This window comes from Empidonax traillii, unplaced genomic scaffold (assembly GCF_003031625.1).
Source record: "Empidonax traillii isolate 1590-97213 ecotype Southwest subspecies unplaced genomic scaffold, ASM303162v1 scaffold296:size1881848, whole genome shotgun sequence".
Taxonomy (NCBI): domain Eukaryota; kingdom Metazoa; phylum Chordata; class Aves; order Passeriformes; family Tyrannidae; genus Empidonax; species Empidonax traillii.
Genome location: NW_020955489.1, coordinates 21567 through 41196, shown reverse-complemented (window position 1 = coordinate 41196; position 19630 = coordinate 21567). Strand labels below are relative to the sequence as shown.

The 19630-nt window shown below is 38.0% G+C and overlaps 1 protein-coding gene across 2 annotated transcripts in view; it reads left to right on the top strand.

The window, feature by feature from the left end:
* Positions 1-19630, top strand: part of LPGAT1 (lysophosphatidylglycerol acyltransferase 1) — a 67743-nt gene that overhangs the window by 29179 nt on the left and 18934 nt on the right. For both annotated transcript variants that reach the window (XM_027890726.1, XM_027890725.1), the window contains exons 3-6: positions 156-274; positions 6525-6620; positions 9717-9990; positions 18657-18783. In XM_027890726.1, coding sequence (XP_027746527.1) covers positions 156-274; positions 6525-6620; positions 9717-9990; positions 18657-18783 — 616 coding nt within the window. The remainder of the gene's footprint in view (positions 1-155; positions 275-6524; positions 6621-9716; positions 9991-18656; positions 18784-19630) is intronic.

The window sequence follows — 19630 nt, the reverse complement described above, 5'->3', positions numbered from 1 at the left end:
TGCTATGTGCCAATTTAAATTGACATGTAGCATGTAGGTTTCTTTATTATAATTGTCTGGGTGTGGGGTCTTTTTTTATTGTTTTGTTGATAGTAAAATTTCCCTGTGCTCATTGTAAAATTTACCTTTTTTTTTATTTTTTTTATTTTTAATAGTAGTGGAATGGGGTGATGATGTTAAAGCAGTATCAGAAGATGAAGCCATGGTGCTGGTGAACCATCAAGCAACGGGTGACGTCTGCACTCTGATGATGTGCCTTCAGGATAAAGGCACGGTAGGCTACAACCGGGGCATGGGAGAGCTTCTGTGTGTGCAGTCTGTTCCCTTGGGAATGCTTCCATCTGTGTGCGGTACTGATGGCTGACTTGGGGGTGTTAATCCACCAAATAATCTGAAGGCCCTGAATAGGAGGCTTTTTGTGTAGATTTGGTCTAATGTGACAGCTTGGAGTGGGTCTTAGACCATAAATGTTGTTTTTGGAGAAGGTCAAATGTGAGCTGAGTCACTGTGCATCCAGTCGAGGTTAACACAGAGGGAAGCAGATCTCCTGGCAGGTAATCACGTACTTGACTTTTTCCTCTTACCTCCTGCCCTCATGCAACTCATGCCAACTTTGCTCAACACAGCACAGGTCTAGCTTCTTGCTTATGGCTTCATTCCAGCATGGAATTTTTCTCCAAGTTAGAAAAAAGTTGTGCGTGGGATTTTGGTAGCAGTGAGGGCGTCCCAAAACTAAACTAGCTAGCCAAGTCCAAAATTTCACAAGCTCCTAAACATTTCTTGGTGAGAAGTGCAACTAATGTAAATGGTTTCGTGCTTTGCTGTTGAGAAATTTCATGTGTAAGGAGTGGAAACGAGAGTATAGGATCTAAACAGGAAACAAAATTTATGTACAAATCAGGAAGAAGGGAATTGTGTATGATTAGGCTACAAAAGGCGGAAACATACCTGGCAAGCTGAAAAAATGCATCAGCTGTATCTTAGTGTTGTCTTTCACCCATACAGGGGAGAAAGAAGGAAACAACTGCTTTTTGTTGCATCTGCGCAAGTTGTAACTGACACCATTTTTCCTAGCACATATTAATATAGAGTATGTATATACTGTACCTTTATCAGTGATTTACTCTTTCGCAGGAAGTTTTACAGATCTTACTTATTATGACAGCAGATTTAAAAAAGAAAACCTCCAAGAAACCAAACTCAACAAAGAAAGTATGAAAATGCTGCTGAGGATGGAACAGAGAATCTTTTCTTTCTTTCCACTATAGCCTACAGCAGGCTATTTTAAAAGTACTTTTAATTGCTTTCATTTCTTTTGGAATTGAGGAAGTTTGGTATATAGTTTTTTCTGTACTGTACCCAAAAGAGTAGAATGACAGAATAAACTCTTTAATTCCCTTTAATCAAAATTATGCATAGGACAATCTTGTCATAAAGATATCACTGTGAGGGTGTAGTCCTGTGGGTATGTGGTTGCATATGATTTTGACCACTGATGTCCAAGGTATTTTAAATATAGTAGAGCTTTATTAACTCACGTGTGTACTCTAGGTTGTATATATAAATCTAAGTCAAATTTATCTTGGTTGACTCCATAGCTTAAGTTTCAGTCAAGACAGAGTAAGTTTCACTGAAAGTAATACATGTTAAAAACGGAGGAAGGCATTAGAATCACAAATAACTTCATGATGCAAACTATTAGTGTCATGTTTAGGAAAGCAAAACATCCTTGAAATCACTGGTTTTCCCATAAATAGTTGTGATCATTACTCTTGGAATGTACACGTCCAGAGCCTGGTGTAGCTTTAATGGTTTTAGCTAATAAAGAAATAAAACAGTATGAGCTTCAATATATGCTTAGAATATAGCATGAGTAGTACAAGTGGCTAAAAGTAATGAGGAAGATTAGGATGGTTTATCCTTGCTAGAACTTGCTAAATCAGATGGTTTTAAATAGCATGCTTCGTATTTCTGAACAGAAGAGAATTGTCTTTATTTAGTGCCTGTGAAAGTACTGGGAGGAGGGGGAATAAACCTCCCTGTCCAAAAGGAAGTGGTACACAGTATTGCAACTGTGTAAATGATTTGGTTTTCTTGAAATCCGGTTTAAACTTAACATGGAGTCCTTCACAAACTTCAAACTCATCTGTTAGCAGCAAGATAGTAATTTTCAAGAATTATATTTTCTTTAGAAGAGTTACGCTGCACTACTTCCTCAAGACTTTATCACTCAGACAACACTTTCTAGGTCTCAAAGCATTTTCAGAGGTGAAAGGCTCACTTTCATTTCACTCAGAAGGGCATACTAACAGGTAAAACAGCTTACCAAAGGTAGCCTCTCGTGATTCTGCAGTGGCAGTCCTAGGGAAGTCCTGTGGCAGTCCAAAATTTCTCTTGCTTACTTTTGCTGGTCAGTACAGGCTGAAAACAGATATAAACTGCTTACTGCTTATGCTGCTTTAAAAAAAAAAGTTAATTGAAGACATCAGAAGTGTTCAGTTTAAAGTTCTGTAGTTTTGTGTGTATTGAGGAATGAAACATTCTTGCAGCTTGACAGTGTTTCCTAAGGATCATGTAGAGAACTGTGATGGTATTTTTTTCTAGTGCTTTATAAAATGTTACATACAAATGATAGTGCAGCTTATCTGTTTAAAGCAAATTTAGTCTTACTGACAAGTAAGGTAAAATAAATGTGCTAAAAGGTTTCTGGTCTTTCAGATTCACTTATGTGAGATAAACCCATGATCTCTTATTAGGGAAGTGGAACTTTTAGCTAAAAGTTAGAATTTTAATGGAAGGATTGGACTGGTTTTGTTTGATTAATATGTGCTACCATAAGACGAGCCACACAGTAGGGTTTCAGGTGAACCAGAAGTGAACTAATTACACTTTTTATACAGTTCAGGAAATTGTTTCAATTTCCTTGTGAAAATAAGTGTTAAAAGAAATTTAGTAAGTTAGTTCTGGTCTCATAAACATTAAAGGTTATGTGTTTAACAAAAAGAAGTAGGTTGAAATGCTGCTATTAGTACTTTCTGACTGGGTTTGGACTGATTAATGAGGCTTTTTTTTTCTTATTTGGAACAGAAAGCAGTGCTAGGAAGGGTGCAGTGGGGACAAAAAAGTAGAGCTTGCAGCTGTTTGAGTGCAGATTTCAAGACATGCATTCTCAGGTTTCATTGTTAAGTTAGAAGTGCTTGAAAGATGAAAGTCAGTCTAACCAGGTTGCTTTGTTATGAAATTTATGTAGAGGGAAATGAAAGTGAATCTGTGAATAGAAGGCACCTAGATTTTTTCATATAATTGGTGAAAGCTTTTTCTACTTTCTGAACTTATTTAAGCAGGAAGGATGAAAGAAAAAGGACCTTAAATGACATCCAAAAATTCTTCATATCCATAAACAACTATGAATCTGTGCTCAAAATAATTCTGAATGTCTTTGCTTAAAGCTCCTTGAAATGCAAGTGATAAGAGACTCATCTGATAAGCGTTGTTTCATTCCTCGGGATACTAAATAGAATAGTCACCACTTGCAGAGTCCTCTATTCTGCCCTTGGTGACAACAGAATGAATATCCATTAATCTAGTTCGCCTTTTGATTGCAAACAAGATAATTGTGTCCTATTCTTTGAACTCCGTTTTGATTTCCTGTCTTAAGAGTTCATACATAAAAATATTTCCTCTTTGTACTTCTTACCACTGTCAAGGCTTATAGGCAGATTTATGATCGCTGGGTTCTGGAGTTTGTCTCTTTGTAGCCCACACACAGCAAACTGCCTGTGTGTTTTGTCTTAATTATTACTTGCATGTCACACTTATCCATGACACAGTCATGCCATTCCTTCTCAGAAAGACTGAGGAAGCCCAGGGATGCTAGTTAGGAGCACTGTGTCACCTAAAATATGGTGAGTTGGACTTCAGATTCTGAAGAGCAGGGATCAACTTTGAGGGTAAACCTACCATCATCTAAAGAAAAAGACAATACAAAGTGGTATGGTAGGGGAGAAGCACTGGCACTGCTGGGCAAGAGTTCCTCCTCCAGGATTTCTATAGAACATTTAGGGACCAGTGCTGACTCCTCAAAAGACATTTTCTTTCCAGGGAAGCAGATTATTAAGCTTGCTTATCTCCTTCAGTAAAACAGATTATGTTGGTTTAACTTCTGTTTGATATAATAGAACAATAGTTGTCAAAATACCAAAGTAGTAGATGAACACTGACAGACCTGAGTACTGCTGCAGGCTAAGTCATCACTGGTGAAATGTTGGTGGTGTTTTTATCCAAGGGTATGGTTCCCTACACCAGCCTGTCACCGTTGGGCTGATGTGTGGGCATAAACTCACTGCAGTGCCTTGAAGAGCAGTAACGCCTCTCAGTGATGCCTTTTTTTAACTTTTGTCCTTAGGGTACACCTTTTCTTTCTTTTTTTCCTCCTCCCTAAGGCTTTTTAATTTACTGAAATGGAAAGAATGTGAATATCTGCAGAGAAGAATTTTTGCTTTAAAATCCTACCTTTTATTTTCCGCAGGCCTGGAGATAGCTGTAGGATAAACCATTTCCCCAGTATTAGTCTCCCGTGGGGAACTGTATCTAGGAAATAATTTTTCTTTTATCATTCAAAATACATAGTACGCCTTTGTTCCTTTGGATGTACAGAAATACCATAGGAATACTATCTACTAAGGAATGCCTTTGGCAGACAGGAAGGGATACTAGCATGCCACAGAGAGGAGAGGAATGCTTGTTTCCAAAGCAGAACCTTTCATGTCTTTGTGAGCTGTCCTTTTCTCTCAGACAAGGTTTCCAGATATGCTAGAGGGTCCAGAAATGGGTGCTTTTGCATTCAAGATCTGGTACTTGGTAGCATAAAAACACCTCTTAGGCGAGGCTGGATAGCTTCTAAATATGATGTTCAGATTTTGCTGGGAGATCATTTTATGTCTGAGGCTATAATGTGTCTTAAAGATTCTATCACAGGTATATTCTTGCACATCTATAAAAACTTCACTTTGCTGAGCATCTGACTTGAGTTTTTTACAGATAAGTAAGAGAAACAGGGTGTGTGGAAGTTGTCTTTCTCAAGATATATCATCCACAATTCACTTACGGAGCTGCTTTTACAAAACAGAATTCCTGCATAAAGTGGATCTGCTTCTGTCTGCAAATTCCATGTAGACATATGAAGAAGATGTGGAAACAAGTAAAAGCTCACTGTATCAAGCTGTTTTGTTGGAAATATTTTTGAAGGCATGGGTGTGGAGTCTGAGTATTTCAGTTACTGTGCAAGCCTCTGGTGTTTGGAGAGTACACTCAAGTAGTAGATGCAGTTGACTAATACGTGAATAATACATTGGTTTTTCTAGAGGAAATCTTTATTTCTTAGTCTGCTTTCTTTCTGTCTTTGCTTGAAAGTGTATGTCGTAGGCATCTAAAAGATGCAAAGGAGAAGGTGCTTGAACGATCATCTGACTACCAGAGAAATGTCATGGTTCTTCATATTCTTTTTTTTATAATGATAAATGGAAGAGTACTGTGTTGCATGATTTCAGGTTTCACTAAACTTCAGTCAGTCTTCACAACATAGGGAAGAGTAAAGGCAGCTGACCTAGTCCATGACTGAGAGTGTGTAAGAGACCATTTCCGATTTAGGAGACCCAATTCCTACCCCTCTCAAAGTCTGCATGTAGGAGCAATAGAAGGGAAGGACCTTGTGAGAGGAGAGGCTTTCCCTTTCTGTAACTAACTTCACTGGGAGTAATTATTCCATTTTAAATCTCAAAGAATTGAGAAGGTAAAGAATCTGCCTTCGCTGTCCTGCAAGAAGTAATGGTATACGTGAATGCAGTGGCTCAGCCTCTGTTTTTGTCTTCTCCCTGTGCTGATTGGCTGGGACAAGGAATAGGATTTAATTAAATTCTCAGGGATGCATGTGGCTGCTCTACCATGAGAGACATTGCTAATGGCATGTGGGCTGTGCAAAGGTCTTAGTGAGTGTGAGTGCTGCTGTTCAGAGACTGAGAGCATATGGAGCATATGCACATTGGAAGTGTGAGAACAGCATGACCTTATCCCCCAAAATTGCCAAGTACAAAATAATGTAAGAAAACTTATCTGTGTGGTAAATGTAAAACAGTTGGAGATTTCAAATACAACTGTATTGTTTTGTGTACTTTAACAAACACTAGAAATGGTTTTAGCTTGCAACTGGCTTAAAACTGTGGTAGTACGTCAGTAAGAAGCATTACACTACCTGAGTGAAAAGGTAGAGTAGAAATAACTAGCATATGGCTAATATTGTAGAACTCTGTATTATATTACAAAAAGGCAGCTATTTAATCCTACTCTTGAGGGAGAATTGTAGAACCTGTGTTGCTTTATACTTTGGAACATAAAGGACTTTATTCTATATATTTGCTAGTTCTATTGCTGTTGCAAGAGGGACAAGAATGTGACCAGTATAGATGTAATTCTCTGCAATTGACATTTACTAAACTTTTCTTTTTCTTTTTGTTTTTACTTTTCAGGTTGTCCGTCAGATGATGTGGCTGATGGATCATATTTTTAAATATACAAACTTTGGCATTGTGTCTCTAATCCACGGAGACTTCTTTATAAGACAGGTAAATGGAAACACAGAATAGTGCTCTGTTTTATCCTTGTATTTGGAACATTGTGGTGTTATGGGACTTACTTATAACCGCCTGGATGGTTTCCAGGATGAAATAACTATGCTGTAAAGTTTATATTTGGGAGATCTCTGTTCTGAAACTGCTTTATTTTCCAAGCTAATTTTATTCTTTGCTTGGACATGATTGTTTATGGAATCCAATTGTGATGGGAACCTATTATGAGAGTGGTGTTCAAGGAAAATACATGGACAGTACATTTTGTCTCTGTGTTTCCGAGCACCTGTTGTTGTCGCCTCTTGTCTTTCCTTAGTGATCTTGAAGCCGTGCAAACAGTCTGGTTAGGTCGTTGTTCTGGCTGTCAGAGTTTCAAATAAGGAAAGGCAGGACTGTCCCTTTTGGTGGTGACATGGTAATGGAGCAGTTCAAGGTGGTGATGGACCTGCATAAATAGTAATTAATTTATTTTTGAAGGTTAGTTGTTATGTGAGCATCAGGAAAGAATGTCTGTTGAACTCAGCAAGGGAAATATTGAGTGAAAGCCTCAGTTTTTCATACAGTTTGGGTGGGGTTTTCGTTGTTTAGTAGCCTGTGCTCTAGAAGTAGAAACTTAGATGGATAATGTGATGCACGAACCTGCTGCAGTCCTGTGAACTGTTGTATTTAGCATACATGTTACTTTCCTCTCCTTGTTTTTATTTGTCTGGACGTAAAATGTACGGGCAACCAGAGAGAATTAATAAATTATCACTTTGCAGAGAAGGAAGAGCTAATTCTCTCAGAATGAAATAAAGAAATACTTAATCACAACTGTACACAGCTAAAGTGAGATTTCTCACTAGGACTAGAGGCATGGCTAGAAAACCTCAGGCAAAGTTAGATAAGAAAACAAAGGTCTCTAGAGGTATACAATCATGTATAGGGAAGGAACAGGAATATGGAAAGGAACAATATGGAAAGGAACAGGGTGTGATACTTTGTAAAATAGAAATCTGTTTCAGTAGTTAGAATTCACAAGATGCACATTTTGAGGTACACACAGCTGTCAGCTTGTAGTTGTAATTTCTGAATGTAGTGTTGCAATTCCAATTACAAAACCAAAACCATTACTGAGCAGCAAAAACTAGGGCTTTTCTTCTTTTTTTGTAAAGTGGCTCACATATGCAACATCAGAAATAAAATTACGTCATTGTGAGTCTAAATATAAGCCAATTGAAAATAAAATGTTTCTTGGCTTTTAGGTAGCCTTGGGATGTAGCAAAAACACTTTATGTGAGTGAGTAATGGTCCTTTGCCTAGCTCTAGAAAGGCCCTAGTAATATTTGGATGAGCAAACACTTCATTTTTTTCCCTGTAAAATATTGTAATTTGATCATGGTGCAATGCATCCTGTTTGTTAGAAATGTACAGTAGCCTCACTTTCATGACCAGAGCCAATGGCAGTTTTAGGAATCCCTCTGAGATGGACCAGAAGTTGAGTAGTGTTTTCTCCCGAGATTGTTGGTAACTTGTCATGTCGATGGTACAAAAGTGCTTGGCATCCTAAAGACTTTGTCAGCAGTCTGCCCCAACCTGTTTGCTTTCTTATAAAGTAATGATGGCTGAGCCTGTTCCCTGTGATGGTCATCAGCTAGCCAGGGTCCTCAAGAATTGATTGTATTAAGGAGCTGCTTTTACTTTTGTGTGAATTACTTTCTCTTCATTCTGGAGAGCATATTAACTGCTTTTTATCTTCCAGGACTCCTCAGTGTTTCACTAAACACAGATAATTTTAAATATTCCTTCCTTTTTGACTACTCTACTAGACTTTTCTCTATTGCACCAACATCTTAAACCTCAAGGTATTTGCTAAACTGCAGTTTGTTCACCAGTCATATTGCTAGGGTTTTTTTAGGTTTTGGGGAGTTCTAGTGTATAATGTGAAAAGTTTATTGTTCACTGCTCTTTTCTTAACTGTTGTGCTATCCTGGAGTCCTGTGGTCTGATGAGAAAGGACTGGTTTAACTGAGGAACTTTTATATTGCTCTTTAATTGCATTAATATGAGCAGGCAGAGCTTTTTGCTTCCTTCTCATGAGGTAAGTTGGAAGTGAGACTTAAATCTAGGAGAAACACTTTCACAAAACTCATCTTCAGTAAAATATTGTTTCTTGTTGCCTTTCACTCAACCCCACTCTTTCTTTCTTCCTTCCTTTGCCAAAAAAACCCAACCAACTACCAGAGAGTGCAAGGTTTGTGTCAGTTTTGTTGGCATTTCAGAGAATTAAAATCACCTTTGCTGAGGAGAGTTTTAACTTTGGTCTCCTCTGTCTTTTGAGTGATTTGATAAAGTCACTTCAGAAGATTCGGAAATGATAATTAACGTAAACAGATTCCTCTGAAAAATTGGGTAGCTTGCTCTTGGTGCGTGCAGAGATGGGAAAAGATTGTTATTGAAGATATTTCTTCAATAATTTAGGAATTAAGTTCTTACTGTCTTAAGTGACTAAGTTGTGTTAATAGACCAAAGAGGAGGAATGAATGAGTCGTTCAAGCAGTGCAGATGCGAGTGACATCTGTGGTTCTGCTGTGGTCACCGAGCTGAGGCCTGGCCTGTCTGTGGTACCTCTGCAGTTCTGGAAAGGGATGGGGGGGCAGGGAGAGGTGCACGGGAGACAGTATAAGCAGGGACACCGTTTGGCTTGCGGAAATTACTGATTATACATAGACCTCAAAGTCATAGCTTGACCTCTAGACTGCGTTATAGGATTCAGTTTAGCAAACTCAACTCTGGGCCCAGTAACGACGAGGGAATTCTGTAAGTATGTCTTCCTGTTAAGTGAAGGTCCCACATAAATTCTGAATGTCACTCTTGCAGAGAAGTCATCAAATCAGGAGCTTCATCTTCAGTTTCAGGGGCTTTTTGTCAGCCTTTCTGTAAAGTGGTATTAGTTGGCCACCAGGAGGTATTCCAAGGAGAATATTGTTTTTTATTGTCTTAGGGGCTTATTTGTATCTATGAAAAGAGAGAAATCTTAAAACATTATCTAAATAAAATGAATGCTTAAAAGACGTAACACCAGACATACTTATTATGTTTCTGTCTTTATAGGGAAGAACACACCGTGACCAGCAGCTTGTGTTACTCAAGGATCATCTAGAAAAATATTACAGGAGCCGCAATCGGAAATGGATTGTTTTATTTCCAGAGGGTGGCTTTCTTAGGAAAAGGAGAGAAACAAGCCAGGCATTTGCCAAGAAAAACAATTTGCCATTTCTTAAACATGTCACCCTGCCAAGACTTGGGGCAACACAAGTAATTCTGAAAACACTTGTAGCACCACAAGAAAATGGAACTCCAGCCAGTGGAGACACTGTGATGAAAGGTAAAGACTGCTTGACTTCTCTGGGTAAAAAGCAAATTGAATGTCAAGGTTTGAGTTAAGAAAAACATTGTGTTGAATTGGTCTCTTTAAATGTCAAATACATTCAGAATGGGCAATTGTATTTTACATAAATGTTTTCATATTTACTTTTAGTTCTACTAACTTTATTTTTGACCTTGAGACCGAAAAAATGGAAGAAAATCTTACTTTTAATTTGATTTATTCTATGGTGTGGCTGCTGAATGCGTGGCTTGGTTCATATGATGGGTAAAGCAGATGCTGGAACAGGTACCCAAGGTGAGCAAGAAGATGAGCTGCTCCTTTCAGCAAGATTGATGGTTTGCACTTCTTTGTGATAGCATGGAATGATAGTAAAAGTATTTCTGGAATATGCTGTGTTCATATTTTTATTCCTGGCTTTAAAAGTTTCTTTGCATCCAGTGCTGTATACTTTATTCCTCCTCTTGAATTATTTTCTATGGAGTTCAAGTTATTCTCTTCTCTACAGATCTTTATGCTGACTGCCCCCGTTGTTACTGGAGTTAAGTCACTGATTACTAGATTTGAGGGATTGTTTTGGCTGTCTCATGTCTGAAGAGTTACAAGGGAATAAGGATATTCCTGCAGCATTATTGTTCTGGGGTGCCTGGGCTAGAAGAGGGTATGGCTGGGATACAAATAATGCCTGTAGTTATGGGACTTGGTGCTTCTTATATGTCGATTTCTGAAATTAGTTTCTTGGCACGTTCAAGACTAGGGTTAGATCTTAACTTAGTTGTGGGTTTCTGTTACTTATTATAGAAACAATGGACTGGGGGGTTGTGCTAGTTTCTGACTGAGGAGTGGTGTTGGTGTTCCCATAGGCAAATTCTGACAATTGTTTAGTGATTTAAAACGAAGATTCATACTAATGAAGCCACATATGCAGAGGACTTGAGGTTTTTTTCTGTCTGAAGTTCAAATTCCAGGGTGAGCAAGAACTCTCCTACAGAAATTACTTCCAGAATTTTAGTTTTTAAGTTGTTCTTGTCAATATAGGAAATAAATTGAGATGATGTTCTTGCAGGAGTGAAGGTAGAGTTTAAAATGAACTGAAAAGTCAAGCTGTGGAATGCATCAGACTATTTTCTGTCAGGCAACATTCAGAAAAGAAAGGCTGAAGAAAACTGGTGTCATTAAACATTTTAAGTTTAAAAGGGAGAAACGGAACACCCCAGTCCCTGTTAAAATTTTTTATTTTGAGGAGAAAAGTTTGACCTGTTCCTGTTCTATTTCTTCCCATCTCAAAGGTATGAAAAGCAAGAAGTTCCCCAAATGAATTACAAGTTTTCTAGTTCTGGAAGGAGACCAAAAGCACTTGTCAGATACCAATTTTATATTTTCCTAACTGACCATCAAACCTGGCTTTTTTTTTTTGGGTAGCATGATTCAGACTCCAGAGAAATGAACACTTGATAGTAGTTGACGTAACTGGCTACTAAAATAAAAGAATTATCTCAGAAATAAAATGGAACCATGTCTGTCCAACCTGTTTAAAAGACAGAAGAAAAGATAAGTGGGCAAAAATGTACCTTTTTAGCTGTCATTTTCTCATAGTAATGGACTTGAAAACATACTAAAAAGGATGACAAAGAAAAGTGAAAGTAAATTTTATATGCAAGGAAAAAGTAATGTTTGATACATAATGACACTGAGGTATTTTGTCCTTTCTTCTTTTAAGGTCACAAAAATGTTTCTAGCATTGTAAAACTTCCCTTTCAGAGATGTATGAAATGTTAATTCTTGATTTGTATCTTGTATAAAACATTCTTCCTCTGATCTTCTGCCCTTCAAATGCTTTTACAGTTCCCTTGCCACATCAGAAAATGTTTGTGCAGTTCAATGAAATACAGTTGTATAAATTAATAGGGTTATATTTAAAAGTTAGAAGGCTAGCAAGTTATTGATCATGTTTGCTTTTAATCTCTTTCCTTTCCCTATTATTAATCACATGAAAAACTCGGCTCAGTGAAATCAAGCTTGCACCCTCTTTGGGTTGCCTTTGTAGAGTTGGGGGTGCTAGAGCTAGATGTGGTGTATACAGTAAGGATTTTGCCAGTGAATTCCACAGTGACTGCACATAAACTTTTTGTACATTGTTACTGTGCTGCCTTACTTGGGAAACGGGTTCTTTGTCAGCAGCATCGCGCTTCAACTTCATGGTTCGGTGAAAACATTTTTCCTCTGCACCACTTCTTTTTGTGCTCTATACTGTCTTACTTAACAATGCTCTCAGTGTCCTGGGTGACCAAATTATTCAGCTTACTATAATAAGCTTCCTTATCCATTATTTATTATTCTCTCTGTCTTTTCGTTCCCACCAAGCTTTATTGATACTCATGGGAATTCACATTGCTCTCCCACCTGATTTGAGTTAAATTGGTTTATAGATTAGAGTAACTCCTCATCAAAAATTATGTTCCCTTCCTGTTGTTTCCTGGGTAGCTATGTTATGATGAGTCATGGTACATAGTTGTGGTCTTTTTTACTACTGTCATTGTATTAGTACTTATTTAATTTTAAATGATAATTGTAGCTTTTATGCCATTGCGAATTTTATACCATTCTACTTTCTCAGCTGGAATGGGGTATAATACTGGGTGAAAGAAGAAAAGATGACAAAGGCAACTGTAATAAAAGATGGCTCATTCCTAATATACTGTTATGCTGTACCATATATGGCACAGGCCAAGTCAGATACAGTTGTTTGATCCTGTCACGCCCCAGCTCCTCAGCCCAGCTGGCTTTTGTGTGTCACGTGTCACCGAAGTTGTGGCCTCTGAGTAGTAGTTCAAGAATTGGGCTAATTGTAGCTCAGTGTTACATCATCTGTCCTTCTCTATGGTCTTTAATCTGATTTATGTCATCCCCTTGGTAGAGGTGGGTTTATGTTGAGAAGTGTACAGTTCAGTAGCCTCCCTAAAAATTGATTAGTCTTAATTATGCTACTAGTATTCTTAATATCCAATCCCCTTTTCAATTTATTTTTGTACTGGTTATAAATTTGCCACAGCTAATTAGAGGATTCTTCCTCTGCAAAGTAGCAGGAAGAAGGAAAGTTCCTGAGCTACTGTTTGATTATTCTTGTGCTTAAACTGATCAATTCTTTATCAGTGGCTTTTCCAAGGCAAGCAGCCTCTATTGTCTTAATTTCCTCCTCCTAACAGTTTTTGCTCGTATTAGAGTCCCAAGTACTAGTCTTCATTCGAGTGAATTCTAACTTTTTACTGGTAAATTCTAAATAAAACAATTAGAACACTTGTTGCTGTTGCTGCCTTTTGAAACTCTTGTTTAATTTAATGAAATTATATCATTTTATTCCTAAATAAATAGAAGGATGGGAAAACATAGGAAAGGTAGCACTATCACTTGAAGGCATGACATTTCTGGAGGTAAATAGTCCAAAGAATGTAGCGAAGTTGGGGTCTGTCCCTGAAAAGAGAGTATAAGGTAGATATGCAGTGCCAACCAGACAGAGCACTGCTACCAACACTCACATTCCAGATGAAGATTTTAGTGCAGTATAGAAATATGGGCAGCATAAAAATACTTAATGAATACCCATCATCACCTTAACCCTGTATGGACCATCCTCACCTTAGCCCTGTAGGAACCAATATGTGTGTTTGCAGGGGTATTTTATGGTTTGGGGGTTTTTAATTTTTTTCTTAGCAGAACATTTAGTTCCTGACATGGTTGCAAAATGATTTCTTCAGTTGATAAGAATTAATTTTCAGAATTTCAGAAGTAACAAAATGTTCTAAATGTCAAACAGCTGGCAATTCAAAGGAATCTGGAGAAATTATTCTTCAAAGATATACGTTCCAGGGCTTATTTTTGATCAACCTTGCTCTAGTATGTTTTTTTTATAATTCTGTTTTATTTTAACATGCAGCCATTTTTTGTCTGATAACAAGTTGCTATGAGCTTGGTTAGAGCCATATTGAAATCTTATCTTACTGATTTCAAATGCAGCAGAGTACATTCAGTTCTGATGCTTTTTGTCAGAGAAGTTCCATTTGCCCTTCTGCAGAGCTGGACACTGAATTTGATAATTGTTTTTTTTTTTTTTTTTTTTTTTTTTTTTTTTTTTTTTTTTTTTTTTTTTTTTTTTTTTTTTTTTTTTTTTTTTTTTTTTAAATCAAACCTTTTTGATTCGCTGTTATATGAGGAATATGATTTGAATAACATGTAAGAAAGCTTGCTTCTTTTTTTTTATCCTGGAAAATTTTTATCTTGTTTTGTTCCAGGTGATTTGTTAAGGCAACATCTTGGAATGATGAGTAAGATGTTCAGTCTGAAAGTTAATCTTCGGAGAAAAAAGTTAATTCTGAGGTCAGTGATCCAGCTGATCACACAAGGACAAGTAGAGAACGAGGGACAAGTTACAAGAATGGATTGCTGTGCAAAGGGAGGCATCAGCCTCTTTTGGCTGCATTCAGGGTGATGTAAGTGTTCAGGAAACCACACCTGAATAATAGTGAGTGGTAGTAAATATTTTGGTTTTCAAGTGCGAGCTGCAGCCCTCAAGTTCACGCCTGGCTGGTACATCCTTTTCCGCTCTGGATTCAGTCTGACAGTGTCGCACCATCCAGCGCTCAGCTGAAGGCAAAGTTTCCTGCTGAAATGCATCTTCGTAACTTGCTCTTTTTCTCAGTGGTAAACACTGACAGTCTGCTGGCGGGTTTGAGGAGTTCTGCACATGGTCTGATCCATTTTTTAGCATTAGTTGATCCCAGGGAGTAGTAACCCCAGGGAGGACATAGAGAGAATGAAGAGGAACTCTGAACCACAATAAATTTGTGATTGTAGACAGTCAAGTGTCTGCCGTGAGAGGATCGTAGAGATGACAGATCACTGAATACCTTAAAGATGCTGCTGATGAGTTGCTTGTTACATAAATATGGGCAACTTATTATCACTGAAGCCACATCTAGAACAAAAATAAAGAGGAAAATAGCTTTGAAGACTTGCCTCTGCTGGTGATTTAAAAAAAACCCAAACAAAATGCAACAAAGCAAACCAAAACCCAAACAAGTTAGGAAACTGTTTAAATTTTATTTTGATTTCTGTTTTTTGTCTTTCTGTCTAGGCCAGAAAGCTATTGTTACATGTGATTGTTCAGTCTTGTCTTAGCACTCATAAAGCAAGTTTGTACCATTCATACTAAGGGACATTATTACTGTGTGGTTTGGATGCAGTTATATAGGACAAGTGCCTGCGGGCCTGTTTTGAACATTTATGTGCCATTTAAAAAGAAACAGACTGTTAACATTTGGAAGCAGTTTGAGAAATCAAAGTCCTCTACCTGTGCAAAGTACCTCCATCGGTGGCAATGCAGACTGACACCACCGAATTAAAACTAGTGCTTGGAGAGATCAGCTTAAATATGGCCTCTGCAGCAATTTTTTCAGTTGAAGTCTCTGGCAGTCGGGCTGCTCAATCTTTCAGCAAATGCTAGAAGCGTGGCAGAGGGAGTTCTTGAGCAGGTATACACAACTCCCTGTTTTCTCAGCTGCAAATGCCAGACCTGAGATTCACACCATCCTGTAAGTAATGCAGCAATTTTTTCAGTTTTGAGCTCCTGTTAATGTGCTCCATTTAAAAAATAATAGGGTTTATTCTTGTTCAAAGATCTGCTTAGGCCTGAAAGCAGCATCCTTGGAGATATTGAGATCCTACCCCTTTGTGTCTTGTGCACTTGTCTGTCTGTTTTTCAGTTTCAGCATCTGCTAGATCTTCCTGGCTTTAAAATAAATTTGCGCATGAGGAGGGTGCAACGCACTATAACCCCCCTCAAAAGGACATCAAGGTTTATTTCAAAATTAATTTTCTTAAACCCTTGGTGACTTAGGTTTCTTTGGCAGTCTGAGATCTTGGATGATTATGTAAAGCTTATTTTAAACCAGAGCATGCACAAATAGGCTTGTGACTGTGATTTGATAGCACGTGGAGGTAGCTGCACTGAGACCTGCTTGCTCTAGAGGAGGATCTGTAGAGGCTGGTTACCTTCAGAATTAATTTTTTTTTTTTTTTTTTTTTTTTCCTAACCTGGGGTTCCTGGTGGGCTGTCAGAGTTTTTTCTCTCCACCCTGCTCTGAAGGTGAGTTTGGAGCTGAGTTTTGGTCTGAGGAATCCATTGCAGCAGCTCTGCTCCACAAAAGCAGAAGGTAGGAAATCAGCACAGCAGAGGACTGCAGGAGTCTTCCCGTAATGAAGTGCAAACCATTATCCACTGAAAGAACAGCTTTAAATACAAGCTAAATATTTAATAAATTATTTTAGAACACTTTACTGTAAATAATTAGATAATGTGCCTGTTTCATCTGGCACTTTTTAATTGCAGTTAGTGGTCTTTGTTGCTTACTCAGACAATTTACTTGTCTTTATCCATTCTTGCTTTACGTCTGGGAAAACAGTAAATTGAATGACTTTGTTATGAAAGCTATTTTGAAATGAATACTTCTGTGAATTTACTATTAATTTCATATTGACTTTTCTCTGATTCATTGCTACTTTTAAAATGAAGGACTCTGTAGTTAGTGCTTTTCTTAAGAGAGACTTGACAAGCACTCTGTCATGATGCTGGCAAGCCCGGAGCCTCTAATGGGACCTTGTGTTCTCATTTCACGTGTCTGCCAGGGTTTTAAAATACTGTATTTCCAGAAGGTAGCACTGAATGTTTCAGCTTGACTTGTGTAGCTTGCCCTTGGTCAAATTTTGGAATGGCATGTTACGTGTTCCTAGTAACCTAAATTTTAGGAAGTTCTGTCTAGGCTGACTCAAGTAGTGCATGTGCATTTGTAACAAAGCAGTGTACCACTCCATTGATGAGCAAACACCACGAAAACACCAGCTGCTTGTTAAAATAATTGATAGATACATGGGATAGTATTGCTGTAATTGCCTTTTCACACTTAATTAAATTAAATGCAAATTAAATTAGATTAAATGCAGGTAGAAACTCGTAAGTCAGTCCTTGCATGTGCATTCTAGTTGGAGTTAATAAGGGTGGCTTTTCAAGTGTTGCTAAGACTGTGTGTTGCAGATTTCGTCATAAGTCTTCTGTAAAATTAGAGTGATGACTCTGGGCAAGACCAAGCATCTGTCTCGCCCAACATCTTGTCCATGGCTCCAAGTGGATTGCAGAGGAAGAGTGTGAACACAGCAAACATGCATCATACTTCTCCCACATATTCTCCTGGCTTCTGACTGTTTCCTGGGTGATGGGTTTCCCAAGCCAGATGGGAGTTTCTGCTTAGTTAATCCTCCAGTGGATTTCTTCCATGTACTTGCTCAATTCCCTCTTGAACCCAACTCTTGACATCCTTTAACAAGGGATTCCCCACAGTTTTATTCTCCTCTGAAAAAATAGTTTCTCGGTTTCCTTTGAAAACTTTTCCTTTTGGCTTAACTTTGAATGCCTCTGTTTTTGTATTGAGAAAGACAGTGAACAGTCAATCCCTGTGCATGTTCTTCATGCTGACAGTGTTCTTGTCAGCCTCTGTTATACTTGTTTTGTAGCGATCTCAGCTGCAGGCTTGGAGAGTATTGTACTTTGTACTAAAAGCTAACACTTCTTACATGCTTTTGCCAATGGGAGTCTGGTTTTGATAGTCAGCTTTTTGAATACTTAGAGATACTGCTGGGTGTGATGTTAGCATATTGCTATGCTAGTGTATCAAGTGTGATTAAGTGAGCATAACTGTACTGGTCCGAACATACCATGACCTCAAATACAAGACAGCTCCAGAACAGATATAAAAATTGACAGGCTTAACTCAAAGCGTCACCTTGGCAATGTTGCCCCTCTTTCCTGGTTTGCTTTACAGATCTGCTGCTCTCCCTCACTGCAAACATGTGAATTGAAGACATGCCCGAGAGGTGTCGTGGCTAGGTTGATACATGACCTGAACTATTGCTGGTAGTAACCTATATTCAGATTTAAATTTGACTCTCCTGAATAATCTTCATAACAAGTATTTTCACCTCCTTTGATCCTTTTTTCAGTTTCTAAATATGCTGAGCAGCATATGAGTGTGTACTGGTATCAGCCTTTCCTGAGACCTTGTGGGTACAGTATCCTCTCCATTTTGAAAACTGACCATCTTCTGTTCCTTGCTGTCTTATCCTGAATACACAAAGTGGTGTCTTTCCTCTTTGTGACATAACTCAGATTTTTAAGAACCTTTGAGGGATGTGCCTGACTGCTGCTGCATCAGGGAGCTGCAAATGCAAGTTTTCACAAAGGCACAGGTGTAAGTGTGCTTGAAGTGCAGACCAAGAGGTTTATTTTGGAATTTTCTCTTTTGTTGAGGGGTGGGAAGCACCTAACTTTGGGGTCAGTATATCACATGACTGTACTCGTATCCAGTATAGTACTTGTTCTGTTTTGTGTACTGCAGTGTGTAGGAACAAGTGAAATAACCATGACAGTAAAATCTAGGTCTGACTGAAGTTTCTAAGAGTATTTCTGTGCTCTGTAATGAAATCTGAATTTGATTTTTGAAGGTCTTATTTTATTTGTGCCTCGTACCTCATAAAGTAATGTAAAAATTGAATAACACTCAAATAAGTGACATGCACTTGCTGATTACCTTTAATACCCCATTTCTTTTTGTTCCTAGAGAGCAAAGCAAAAGGCCTCCAGTGGGTGATAGATACAACTATTGCGTATCCCAAAGGTGAACCTATAGACATCCAAACTTGGATTCTTGGCTATCGACAACCAACAGTCACACATGTACATTACAGGTAGGAAATAAACCTTCTGCTCTTACACTGAACTCAAATATTAAAAAACAAGTATTCACAAATTGGTAACATCATGTTTCAGGGATGGGAAATCAATAGCAATGAGAGTTCTTTTTAATGTGTCTCACACAGTTGGGTGACTCATGTTATCTAAACACAGTCATGGGGAATATATTTGAAGGCTAGGTCATTTTTTCCATTGTAATGTTAAGGTGCTGATAAACTCAACTTGATTTTTTTACTTTATTTTATTTTTTTAATAAAGACAAGAAATTAAACAAGAAATTACAAATCACTGTTGTTGAATAAAAAGTTTCCTAAGAGATAATTATGTTTAACTTTCTGACAAAGAAATATCATTTTTTTCACTCAAACTGCACTCCTGAGCAGAGCAACACTCTGGAAAAAGTAACAACTCTCATTGACACCTAGAATGGAAGATTATTAAAACTTCTCTCATCAGTAGTTCTTTGTCTCAAGACCTAAACTGATGGAGAGAAAAGCTGCATTTTGCTTTTGGTTTGCAGTTAATTGCAACTCTGAAATGTGCAGAAGTATTTTAACACTTTAACCATAACAAATGAGTTGTTGCATTTTATCCCAAAATTATAAATTTTTGTCTTATTCTGTTTTGATGATTTGGAGAGCTTTTAGACTTACAGTAAGCTTTCAGATTTCCTAGTGTGAATCCCCTGGGTGGCAGTTTTAAGTGGGAATGACCTTGTGCAGCATCGCTGTTGTGTCAGTGTTGTGTGATGCAAAGTGCAGGCTGCTCACTGGAGCTCCTTTCCATGGCCGTGTTTAAATCTGTCCTTACTTATTATAGAAAGCTGCCTTCCAAGTTTTT